The 13,079-nt window shown below is 48.4% G+C and overlaps 1 protein-coding gene across 11 annotated transcripts in view; it reads right to left on the bottom strand.

Moving 5' to 3' along the window:
- The window catches only part of LOC118504022 (kinase D-interacting substrate of 220 kDa), a 33,633-nt gene that overhangs the window by 1,375 nt on the left and 19,179 nt on the right, over positions 1-13,079 (bottom strand). For 5 of the 11 annotated variants that reach the window (XM_036037995.1, XM_036037999.1, XM_036037996.1 and 2 more), the window contains 8 exons: positions 10,146-10,277; positions 9,678-10,076; positions 7,750-9,169; positions 6,705-7,682; positions 6,468-6,633; positions 5,354-6,404; positions 4,838-4,870; positions 593-2,020 (listed from right to left, as the gene is read on the bottom strand). In XM_036037995.1, the coding sequence (XP_035893888.1) occupies positions 1,622-2,020; positions 4,838-4,870; positions 5,354-6,404; positions 6,468-6,633; positions 6,705-7,682; positions 7,750-9,169; positions 9,678-10,076; positions 10,146-10,277 (4,578 nt within the window). In that variant the 3' untranslated portion in view covers positions 593-1,621. Of the gene's footprint in view, positions 1-34; positions 221-592; positions 2,021-4,837; positions 4,871-5,353; positions 6,405-6,467; positions 6,634-6,704; positions 7,683-7,749; positions 9,170-9,677; positions 10,077-10,145; positions 10,278-13,079 lie in introns of those variants that run through there. The other 6 variants (XM_036038000.1, XM_036037993.1, XM_036037991.1 and 3 more) reach the window with 3 other exon arrangements.

The raw sequence follows: 13,079 nt of genomic DNA, 5'->3' as shown, positions 1-13,079 counted from the left end.
TGTGTGTGTTACGCTGCCCTGCCCAATCACTTACCGGTCAGTTTGCTCGCCTTCTGGCTGTTAAGCTTTTCGTTCAGCACCTCTATAAACGTGGGCGTCACGTTACCGTCGGCATCGCACATGGTGACCCGTTTCGCGTCACCTTTCCGTATGCTGCCGGTCGGTTTCAGTATGGAGGCCGTTTGCTTCGGTACCGGAATCGGTGAACTTCGGACGGATACTGTGAATGAAAACCGGGACGCAGCAGAACGAACGGGGGAAAAAGCCAGTAAAAAAAAAAGCAACACAGTGAAGGCCAGATTGGAAGAAGCAGAAACCCCCGTGAAAGCCACCCTCCCCGGGAAAGGATAATATGCACTCACACACGCACACGCACAAACACAAGCAAGGACAGTTGGTTTGTACAGTATATAGAGAGCATGGGCAAAAAAGGAAAACCGGTGCAATTAGATGGGAGCAGTCAGTAAACAACACACGCGAGCCGAAAATGAACCGGAAGGAAGCCGAAAGTTGCCGGGGCAACTAAAATCAAACAATTTCTCACTGCAATTGGCACACTTGGATCGTATAGGAAAACAAAACAAAACGCCGCTTACTTTGTTCGCAATTTGTTCACGCATCCCTGCTTTTATACACGTACGCACACAGTACGGTGCAACTATATTTAAATGCTCCTTTGCAACGCGGGGGGAGGTTGAATATAAACATACATTTGGTCTAAATATAGTTAAGCAATTTCTCTATCTTATCGCACTAAATTGGGGATGGGTGTGGTAGTGTTGGCCGTCCGCATCCTGTGTACTGATGTGTACACGGTGTTCCGGGGAAGAACTGGTTTAGAAAGCACCACCAATAACGCGGGAATGTGGTTGTGGGTGGGAAGATTGGTTGAAAGAATTTACTAATTTGGTTACTTTTGCAGATGCACTTGCTTTCCCTGTTACCTAGCCATTATACTTCATCCTGTACTCCTGGTTCCCTAACGCAGACGGGCCCGCTCGCTCACTAATCGATAGTATCACTTTGGTAGAAGAACTCGGTTGGTGGCGCTGTCCGTACAAGAAGCCCACTTTACTTAAGACAAAAGCAAAACTATCCTATTCTGTTTCCTACATTTTGTTCGCTTTCTCGTTTTCCTAACCGTTTTAAGCGCGATTCCCTGCCGGGTGTTGTATGGAATAGTGTTTTTTGCGTAAGTTGTTGAGAGATGTGCAGTGGGGGGAGAAACATAGTTGCTTTTTGTTTTTGGTTAGCAATTTTTCACGCTTCCAATTGTGAGTGTTTTCCTATTTTACTGCTAATGCTTTTTAGTGTGAGTGTGGGAGTGTTTTTTGTACCAATGGTTTTTTTTTTAATTAAGCTTAGTGCCCCGTTAGCACCATATCCCGATTGCAGACATGTTACACAGGGACGGGTTGTTGTACAATGGGAATGTAAGTTCTTTTTCTTTTCTTTTGGAAAGCACATCAAACAACACCCAAACGGCAGAAGAAAAACAACACCCTATAGCATCACCATCAACAATAGCAACAACAACCACACAACAACAACAACAGCAATGCTTCGGGGTCCGGAATCGATTCACCGTACACAACAACAGCAAAAAAAAAAAAAAGAATCATTAGAGCTTAGTGTCGTTGATGTTGCCGGTGGTGCTGGGGGACGTGTTAAGGAAGGGAGGGATGACCACAATGCTGGTCAGCGATGCATCGTCATGCAAGCTGTGGGAGCGACTGTGCCGGCCGGACCGTGGCGTCGGGCCAAGATGCTGGGCACCACCACCGTCGTCCCCGTTCAGCGTACCGTTGCTGGTGGCCAGATCGGTCAGGTTTGGGTTAGTAAGGTTGTAAGTGAGGCGAGGCGGTGAACCGATTTCCGAGCTTTCCCGTATTGGTGCCAGGTACTGGCTAAACATCTCACCGGTTGGGCTCGGCCGTTCGCTGCTGCTGACCACATCCTCGAACGCGTCCTCGTTCAGCGTTTGCAGCGCGCCGCAGATCATCTGCTCCTCGAGCGTCACCTGCCGGAAAACGGTGGTGGAAGAGCAATCGGGGAAAGGGGGGAAGGGAAAAAGGAAAAGCACAAGAAAAAAAGAGGTAAATAAGTAATTGGTTCTTTCTATTAAAAGCATCCCCTTTTCCCGTATAGAACAGGGACATCTTACAGAGTAGAGTTTAAAAAGGAAAGAAAGAGAGAGAGAGAGAGCGACTACTAACACGCAGACTATGGAAGACAATGGGAAGAACAGAACGCCCAAAATGATGACAGAACACAACATGTGACGATACAACAGAACGGAACGTGATAGAGGTGTGTGTGACAAACATCTGTTATCCATTAAAGTAATATTGGTTAATAGTAAGAGGTGTCCAGGTTTTCTTTTTTGGAATAGATACACTGCCAGTAAACAGTAAACAGTAAACATTGTTTAGAACTAATACCTAGGCATATAGCGTTCCGGTACGATACGTAACAGAAGACTTCAATGTGGGAAAGCGATGAACCTTTGGAACAGTCGAACAGATTTGAGAGTTCTATCGAAATCACTCTCTAAAAGTTGATCGCATCCAGAAGCCCACAAAATTTGGCATTATGTTGTGGCATTTTTAAATCCTTTTTTTATGTGATTTACGTGATTCACATTCATTAGAACCAACTTTCTGTACTTTCTTTGCGTACATGGATCTCTAGTAGCGTTAAAGCAGTCGAAATCAATGTCAACCCAATGGCGCTCAACCGACCATGACAAACAATAAATTTATTGCTGGAAGGGTCGTAGTATGGCATGTTGCACAGTCTGGTCAGAACCACTAATTAGCATATTCCTGTTTTCCAATCCATTTGTCGCAAAATCAGTCAGTTATCCTATATGGCTCACTAGTAATCGTTAATGACGCCCCTTCAAAGAAGTTCGTTATTCAACAAGAGGTTAAATATAAGGGTCGGATATCTCTAGCTGGATAAGCATTATTGACCAAAAAGAACGAGGATCAAAAATAAATCAGCTCCGAGCATCCTTATGGATATGTTCAGTTATCTTTAGCGCCGAGTACAGCTCATGCTTTCCTTTGCCCTAGCATCCCAGCTGCGTAACCCACTCTATGCGGGTTCGGTGAAGAAAATCGGTGGTTGCCATGGATGGTTGGATTTGTAGCTAGCGTGTCGCCACCGCTTTATAAATTAACCATATCCTTATGGGTATATTAAGGATGATAGAAGCATCTTCTTCTTCTTCCTTGGCACTAAAACCTCGAGAGGTTTCGGCCTGCCATTTCTGGCTTTCTGTGACTTAATTTTGCCCTAGTAAAGTAGTCAGCCTTACCCAAACCCCGTACCATGATAGAAGCATGAAAAGTTATCTGTTATTTAAAAGAAACAGGATATATTCCTGGCTAGCACATGATACCCTGCTTACAGTGGAGTCAACAAGACCCTCTAACGAAGCAAAAGAATTCTTAAATATCTAAAAAGATTCAGTATAAACGACTAATATAGAAGGCGTTCTGTCAGGTCAGTGCTCCGGAGAGTAATGTCTATCTCCATAATGATTTGCAGTCCTAAATGTTTCATACTGAACACTTCCCGGTCCATTGATCGGACTGGGGAAAATTCCATTTTATCAACAATAAATTCAGCTTTAGCAGGCTGACTTTGTATTGTATATTGCCCTAAATATTGAAGTCATTAGGGCTTACAGTTTAGTTTTTATTTGTAAGAGAAGACCACTTATAACACTTATAGCACGTAATCACTAATAAGGGGTCACTTGTAACACGTAAATGTCAGGGGGTTTCCTTTTTTTTCAATCAGCCAATTGATTATACCGATCGAATTTTCGATACAAACCTCCGTTTGGAGCATTTTTCCCATTTCTCGTAGAGTGTGAAATGTATGTAAGGCGACAAAGAACAATTCCATCATATTGACGACACCTAACTTGAAGTGTGTTAATTTGGATTGAAACATCCTGGTATGGGTAGCACTTGACCAACATTGTCGTATTAATAGAAGAACGCAAGACACAGGTACAGAATTATGAGTGCGCAACCATACAGAAGAAGAGGACAGGAAAAAAACACCATTCTCAAATTCTATTCTACAATGCAAAGTGCCACATCATCCCAGATACATACACACAAACACATGTACTGTAAATAGTAAATTATATACACGGTCACAGTTAAGTAGAACAATTGTTTACACAGGCTACTATAGGTTGAGTGATATAGAATGCAATTTCGAGCACGCCAAATTGGAACCATTAAAATGTCGCGCCATAGAAGCTCTATAAGCGCTGTTTAAAGGTGGGGAGTGATCGTAGCCGATCTCATGGCACACTAAGCAGCTTGGAAGGATTTTTAAAGGTCTCTAGAGATTAGAAACTGTTTGGATAATAATGAACCAAAGGAGTTCAGGAACTCACACTAGCAGAAAGGCTTGAATTCTAATCACTCTATTAGTCGCCTAAACACCGTGTTATTACCAACATTCGTGGAGGGTAGACAAAAAAAAAACAAAAACCAACAACAGTAAGGTAAAAGGTAGCCAGCACATAACGCACAAAACTAGAAAACTAGAGTAGTAGTATACAGAACATTTGGGATACGAAACAAACGAAACAAACGGGCAGTACAGCATTCGGAGAAAAAAAACGATCGAAAGGGGCAAAAAGGTACATTACACAGAACAGAACGTAAAAAAACAGTAAGATACGGTAAGGGTGAGAAGAGCTCATTAATATCACAGCTGTTGGTGTTGTTCACAAAAAAAAGGGGAAGGGATGGTACAAAACTATATTAGACACAGACTGGAATTCCGAAGAAAAGTCGGACATTACCTGCAGATATTCGTAATCATGCACTTTTGCTGGCTGCATTTCCGAGAGCACACGAGAGATATAGAGAGTGTGTGAGAGAGAGAGAGAGAGAGTTGGGGAGAGAGATTGTACACACACACACGCACGCGCTCACACGGGGACACGCATCGGTTGCACACAGATAGTAGTAGTATGCGTTGTGCGAAAGTGTGTTCGTATTTTATGTGTGTATGTGTGTGGTTGTTTTGTTGATCAAGGGGTTGTGATTGTGATGGTTGTGTTGTTTTGTAAGATGCCAATTTATTGTTGATAATACGGTCAAGATTCGTCATTAACCCGCCGGTGTGTCACACACACACACAGATTTTTGTTACATCACAGTGTGGGATTTGTTGTGGTGGTGGCAAGTAAGGTCGGTTTGTACGTGGTATTGGTTGAGGGGCGGTTCAGAGATTGTGATGAAATAATTATTAAAATTTGCGATCAGTTTTTCTTGCGCGTTTTGTGCATCAGCTCGTTCACGAGCAGAATCCTTACCTGTTTTTCCAGCAGATTCTGTGACTTCTGCCGTATCGGTTGGAAGCTGCTCGAGGACGAACCGAACGGTGGCGTCGATTGGGCAATCGGTTCCTGCAGCTCGACCGGTTCGTTCGTACCCTTCGCGAACGAGGTGGTTTTCGACAGCTTCCGGCTCGGTGGTTGCGCCGTGCTCGATTCCCGCAGTGCCGCTACCAACATTTTGAACATTTCCCAGTGGCCGAAGCTGAGGTGTAGCACCGATTTCAGCTCCTCCAGGTTGCAGTACATTAGCACCCGGCCGGAAATGGCATTTTCGCGCAGAATCGGAGCGGTACGGTCCATCGCCGGTTTTAGATCGTTCACCTGCCCTAGGAGATCGATCAGCTGCTCAACCGTTAGGCTGGACAGCTGCACGTTCGACAGGTCGATATCGATCGGTGGAGAGGTCGGTAGTCCGTTGGAGGGTTTGTGGTTGCTGTTGTTGCTGCTGCTGCCGCTGCTTGTGCTCTTACTTCGACCACCACCACCACCACCTGCGCCGGCCAATGTGGAATGCTGATCGTGCACTGGATGCTCGGTAATGATGGGCCCACCGCCAGCTGAGGAGCTCTGCTTGTTCATCGGATCACCGGCCAGCAGCGCATTGGAGCTGGAGTTAAAGAAGTTGGCCCAGTTTTGATTGTAATAGCTCATCAGTGCCATCGCTTGCGGTTGCGGGTTGTAGAAGTTGGGCCAGTTGGTGAGATTGTTCGGATGTTGCGGGGTCGGTTGCAGTACGCCGCCACCCTGGGCCCGATGGTGATGGGGCATGAAACCGGTCGGTTTGCTCGGTGGCAGCACGGTCTTCATGGGGATGATGATGCCTTCGTCTTCCAGCGCTTGCTGGTCCTCCTTAAGCACCTTCCGAAGGTACGGATCGAGGTTGATGGTGAACGGTAGAAAGATTCGCAGATCGGACACGAGCAGATCGGATTTGTGTAGCTGCAGGAACGCGTCCAGCTTGCGTTCGTCACGGTCTAGGTCGAGCAGGGCGGCCGCTTCCCGCAGACACGTCAGCTTGGGACGCACTCTGTAAGAAACGCGATAGAATTTAGCAGCAGCTTAATCATTCCAATTAAATACCACTTCTTACTTATCGTACACAGCTTGCAGTGAGACCGAGTCATCAAAACTGTCCCCGGCTTGGTCGTGTTCCAGCACGATCATGCTAGCTCGCAGGGGCCACTGTTCCGTGAGATTGATCCACGAGCTTAACCGATACCAGCTAAAATCTATCTGAAACGCTTTCAGCAACCGGACTGCAAACGAGAGAGCGAGAGAGATAGCTGTTTAGTTAATGAAACTCTTCACAAACTGTTGTCCCACCTACCAGTGATATAGATGACGTTCATCAGTCTCCTCATGCTTCTCGGATTCACATCGCTAAAGTAATCATCGGTGAGAATGATTTTCGACAGATCTACCGGCGGATTCTGGCCCAGCTTGTGTAGATTCGAACCGATCGAGCTGGCGATCGAATCGGACACGCGCAGCTTCTTGCTTCCACCACGCGACGAACTCGGCATCGCACGTAGCTTCTCCTGCGATGACATAATTTCCGACGCGTTCGACAGTCGCCTTGCCGACGCCGAATGTCCCAAATGCGGCTGATCATCATCCCGGCTCAGATCCGGCACGGCACGCCGGTAAGCCGACAGGGCCGTGTTCTGGGCCCGCTGCACCTTCCGCAGTCCCGAGTTCTGCAGGTACACCGGCAGATGCACCAGATTGCGGAGGAAATCGTGCCCGCCTATACCACCCTCGGTAAACAATCGTCGGCTGTTGGCTTCGGCCGCTTTGGCAATGACGTGCGGATCGACCGCTAGCAGCAGTACGAACGGACGCTGCGGTGCAGACAGCAGCGTCTGGACAGCGTTCAGAATGGTAAGCGTCCGCTCGGTATCACACGAATCGAGTGCATCGACCACCCCGACCAGCCGGCTTTGCTGGCCGGTGAAAGCATCCAGACAGCGCACCATATCCGTCATCAGGCTTACCTCGGCACCGAGCGCGGTCAGTGGGGCCGCTTCGTTGCCGTTGAAGGCACGCTTAAGGTGTTTGCCCTGCGACATAAACAAGGCACCAATCAACTTTGACCAGGCGTGCAGGTTAGCGATAGCACCGGCTAGCAGTATGCCGAGCAGGATGTAGATGGCAACCGCTATCTCTTCCCGGCCCTCCACCCCGTACTCGGAATACACGATCGAAAGGGATGCGGTCGCCAGGATGCCGAGCGTGCCCAGTTCAAACATTAGCACCACCGGCATGCAGCACATTTTGCGCCATTTCCAGCCACCGGAAGCTTTTACTGGAATCGAACAAACGGGAGCGTTGGTTTGAATTTGAATTTACTAAGCACGGTGCTGCATACTTACAGGGTTTCGGTCGAAAGGCACGATAAAGCCCGGTCGCCAGCGACCCATAGTGTGACTCTATCGCATCGAACAGTGAGGCCAGCATAAGCGCCACCGCCGCATCACCATTCGGTGCAGCACCGCTCGCCTCGGCAAAGTGAAACCGTACCGGCATCGGTTGCTGATCACTCTGCGGACCGGGCGGATGGCAGAAGGCGACCTGCAGTATCAACCGCAGGCGGCCGAGCTTGCGCGACAGCCCATAGTTAAGCGAGTACAACCATTCGAGATCGTACCGCCGATCGAGGAACTTGAACAGATTGTCCGTAAAGTAGATGAGCACCAGCAGGATGGCACCGGTAACGATGCCCCACACGTAGCTCCACGTGGCCAACCCCACCACAGTGCCGATCACCAGCACCAGATGCAGACTGATCAGAAAGAACAGCCACGACGAGTCGACCGGCTTTTCCGACCACGAGTGGGCAAAGTTCTTCATCTCGTCGCGCAGCGTCGTCAGCAGGAAGCTCTTGCCGCTGCCCCATTTTGCGTACAGCCCCACCGTAATGGGGGTGGTAAGCGTCGGTTCACTCAGCACGTCTGCCAATGCCGACGAGTACAGCCCGTACCCTAGCATTCCCTCCGAGTCTTCGTTCGCATTCAGCCTCCGGTTGCCGAAAACCTGTCCCAGGATCGTTTTCTGATGCGTAGCATCAATGGCGTACGGTGTTTCACCTTCCTTGTTCGAACGGTACAGCAGCTGCCCGTACTTCGGGTTGCTCAGCAGTGCTTCCACGATCGCTTTCGAACGGGCACGCATCGCCACGTGCAGACAGGTATCGCCTCGCTTATCGGTCGCTCCCACCTTCGCCTTCCGCTCCAGCAACATCTGCACGATCTCCAGGTTGCGGTTGCGCACCGCGCGCAACAGTGCCGTATCACCGTCTTTGGTAGATAGCTCCAAGTCCGGGTTGGACTGCAGTATCAGCTTCACGATAGCCGTATGACCCTTCTCGACGGCCGTGTACAGCGCAGTCTTCTTATCCTTTCCCTGTATGTCCACGTCCACGTGGCGCTTCATCAGTATCTCCACCACGCTCCGATGCCCTCCCTTGACGGCATTGATTAGCGGCGTATCGCCGGCACGATCCTGTACGTTCAGGTACGCGCCAGCTGCGATTAGGGCGGACGCTATCTCGGTTAGCCCTTCGCGGCACGCGATCGATAGCGCCGTCATGCCGTCCTTGTCGAGCGCATTCACGTTCGGTTTGCGTTCGAGCAGCAGGGACACGCATTCCTGAAAGCCTCCACTAACCGCCACGAGTAGCGGGGTCCACGAGTACATGCCAGCCGTGTCGACGTTGGCACCCGCCTTAAGCAGGACGTCCACTATCTCCGTGCTTCCTTTCCGGCAGGCCCATACCAGCGGCGTAGTTCCGTACTGGGGGAGATTGATGAGGAGACCAAAGACAATATTATAATCTGTTTTCATCAAATCGATCGTTAACGGACGGGTGAGAAGACTTGAAGAGTCAGCTGTTCTTTAGGAGATTAGAAGACAAGAAGACACTCCCAACTTTTTCCTTCTTTTTCGGGAATTAGCTGATGATTTTCCAGAACCTACGATCAACCCTTTCAAAATTATATTAGTCAAGACGAAGGACCATCTATAAGCCACGATAGAACTGAAAACGTGAGACCACAGACGACAGCCATGACTAACGATGCCAGATAACTACTGTAACGCCTTCTTAGAAGGGTCACTGTTTGCCCAGCACTTGACTATCCGAGCTTGCGGTTGAATAAAGTCAAGGAAACCCGGCCAGTAATGTCCGACCAAGACCTCTTGAGGTTTGCTGCACCGAAAACTAAAACCCAAGTTCTGTCCCAAGTCACGACTCTCCGCCTTCCCTGGGTGTGGTTCGAACGGCTTTTGCCGATGCACTTACCTTATCACCTACATTCACCTTCGCACCGCCCGTGTTGACCAGTAGCCGCACGATTTCCGTGTGCCCCCGACCGGATGCCCACAGCAGCGGATTCAGATGGTAGTTGCCGTGTGCCTGCACGTCGGCACCACGCTGTAACAGTAGCGCCACCACGCTGGTGTGGCCCTTGTACGAGCCCCACATGAGCGCCGTCCACCCGCCCATATCCCGGTGCTCCAGGTCGGCCCCATTGTCCAGCAGTATCTCGACGATCCCGACGTGACCGGCCTTCGCCGCAAAGTGCAGCGCCGTCCAGTTGTCCAGATCCTGTGCCTGCACATCGGCACCCCGGGACAGCAGTTCCTTCACGAAATGGGACGCACCGCGGCCGCTAGCGACCATCAGCACCGTTGTGTTGTTCTACAATCGATGGAGGAACAAGGGCCACATTGAACACATGATCGTTTGGTGGAGAATCACAACACTTACCTCATCTCGATCGTCGACCTGTAGGTGGCGGGTGCCGAGGAATGATTTTAGTCCAGCTAGATCATCCGTTTCCAGGTACTGTAGGAGCGAACGGTGGCCCAACGATCCCATCGAATCGCACCGATTCAGTGCCTTTTGAAGGTGCGCATCCATCAATCATTTCCGGTCAGCGTTGAAAGTGCATTAAAACGAAAACAAACAGAAGAAATGTTATACAAAACGAAACACCAAATTTGGTAGACAATTAAGAAGGTAAAAGATTAAGTAGGTCATAATCAAAAGATATAAAACAAAAAAGAAAAACTCAACTCTAACACTAGAGCGGTAAAGGTCTTCAACAGCACATTTCGCTTGCAAGTTATCGTTATCGGTGTTTGCCGTAAGCGGATGTTAGGTTGAAAAGTAAGTGCAGCTGTAATTGCCTAACGTCTACCAGGCTTAGTGGCGAAGAATTAAACCGTCAACAAATGGAACGCAAACACAGCTACACAACGAAAGCAAAGGTTATGGATTTTTTTTTTGGCACGATCCCGGTTCGGGCTTTTAAAGGAGGGTGTGTGATAACATGTTTAATGTGAAAAAAGCCTTTTCGAAAAACATAAACTACGAATTGGGCTTTGTTATGTTTAATGAAACAGAAATTTTGGGTTGAAATGCTGCTCTATTAGTACATCCAGCAGACAAGTAGTGCCTGATCATCTTAAGGCCTTGGGAAAATATTTTTATTATTTTCAGGGATAACAACAAATCAGTTATATTCAACACAGAAAAAACACCAATACATAGGGTGTAAAATTGCACAAAGGGTTTACATTGCATGCCCCAACCGGAACTGGTCCTGGGAGGTTATTAGTTACTGGCCGATATTATCTACACACTCTGCATACGACAATGTAACACACCGAAGCGTTACACACAAACGTTACACAAAACGTTAGTACGTTAGCACAAGAGTAAAAGGTACAGCAATTTTTACAAGCATTCGAGCTTTAAGTTAGGGGGGAGTTTAATATTTTTATAGTATTTTAAAGGAATTTTGTATTATTTACAACAAATTTTATATTTATAATTATAATCCCTCATTATTCTTTACAATTATCTTAATACGCCTGAAGTTAGGCAATACTCGAATCACGATTCAATCGATATAAATAACCTTCTACAACAAATTTAGAGCCTTATGAATTGCAATAAGGTACAATAAGGCCTGTTTCGTCTGATCTTTCACATTGCTGTAACAAACTTCTCTGAAGGTGACTAATGACGAAGGATGTCACCAGCAAAGCTCAAGAGAGCGCTCGTCATCTTTCCAACTATGACGCGGATATGATGCACCATCTCGCAGTCCAACAAAGTCTATCATTAATTATTTTCTAATTGGTAGCTGGTAGCGTGGATCTTCCGCCAATCAACGCATCCATCCGTCGCCCGGGGACACACGGACCCGGATAGACCTACTCCGAAGGAATGTCTAAGACTGCAACAAACAAACGTAAAGACACGCGCGAAGTGACCTTTGAGGAAGGGTGCTGCTGGTGCTGGTACACTGGTTCAGGTGCCGAAGGCACACTACTGTAGACACTGGCAGTGCCGACTGCCTATTTGCGCAGTTAAACTCTCGTCCACCATTTCATTACCATACCGGTTGCTGGTGCTGAAGAGTGGTGGTCCATACCCGACATGGTATTAAGAGTTGCATTCTCGGTGCAAAACCCCGTTCAGAAGAGTTTGCCCTGGCCGTTTGACCGCCACGGTGCGACACAGACCTGGGAGACACCCACCGCCCGCAGCAGCAACCGATGAGATCATTAGCGGTGGAATAAAACAAACATGCAGACCGGGGCAGCAAGCTACCACAGCTACCAGTGGCCAATTGACCCGCGATCGGAGGTGCACACACCACTCCCGACTGATGGTCGCACCCCATCGGACCCGTGGTTCCGGTTTTTCGAGGACGGAATTACCGTGCTCACATTGAGCAATCGGGCCATAATTTCACCAGCCAGTGGATGGCTAAATGAGGAACAATTTTGCCATCATCAGGTACGATTACCTGGTGATCTCTTCTTTTGGACGCCGGCCAATTAGGGTCACAGGCTTTGTCGTCGTTGGCGTGCCGAGCGTGTTTGAGCCGCTTGGGAAGTGCAGTAGTGGTTGTGCCGTGTATGTGCTGCGCTTCATTATGAAACATTCTGTTCGTCGAGTCGGTTCGATGCTTTTGCAACACCACAGCACACACGGTAAGGATCGCGTAATGAAGTTAGCGACAACTGCAATTGCGCTGAGCAATGTAAACACAATTACACCGTGATTTCATACCGATCATGCGAGTGACAAATTGATAAAGTAAGGAACAAGGGTGATCCGGGGAAGACTTTACTCGGTGTATCGAGCACAGCTACACTCAGTCGATTATAGTTATGATCGCAATTTTCCTCCAGTAATCCGCTGTCGGTACTACTTAGCAGCGACGATCGCGTCTCAGATTGATTGATTTGGATCGATGGGTGTATCGTGCGGGCCAGCTAGCACGACCTGCCCCGAACCAACGATGCATGCCGCTGATCGAGTTACTAACGACTAAACTTGACGCTGCGCCCCCCTCCGGCAGGCAAAGCGGGAAAAAGAAAACAAACCACTTTGACTTCCAACTCGCGCGGAGGCTGTCCGTAGAACACAGCATGTAGAACAAAACGAGCCGGCGCTGTAGGCTTAGAGCTACTGCTCACCGAACCGACGCCAGAAAGCAGTTGCGAGCGGGCGCGTGGTTTGCCCCGTTGCTTTCCTTATCGGATTGTTTTAAGTATTATACTTTTAAATGAGCCCTTACTTAATTAATAACACCCGCGCATTCGCACCCCTGTGGCGATTCAGAGAATTTGTTCTGCCTAACGTGGTTGCTGCTGCTGGCTACATGACACTAGAACTGGAAAC

The sequence above is a fragment of the Anopheles stephensi genome, chromosome 2 (genome assembly GCF_013141755.1).
Source record: "Anopheles stephensi strain Indian chromosome 2, UCI_ANSTEP_V1.0, whole genome shotgun sequence".
NCBI classification, from domain to species: Eukaryota; Metazoa; Arthropoda; class Insecta; order Diptera; family Culicidae; genus Anopheles; species Anopheles stephensi.
Note: the sequence above shows the minus strand (reverse complement) of the source record. Positions and strands in the feature narration are given on the sequence as shown.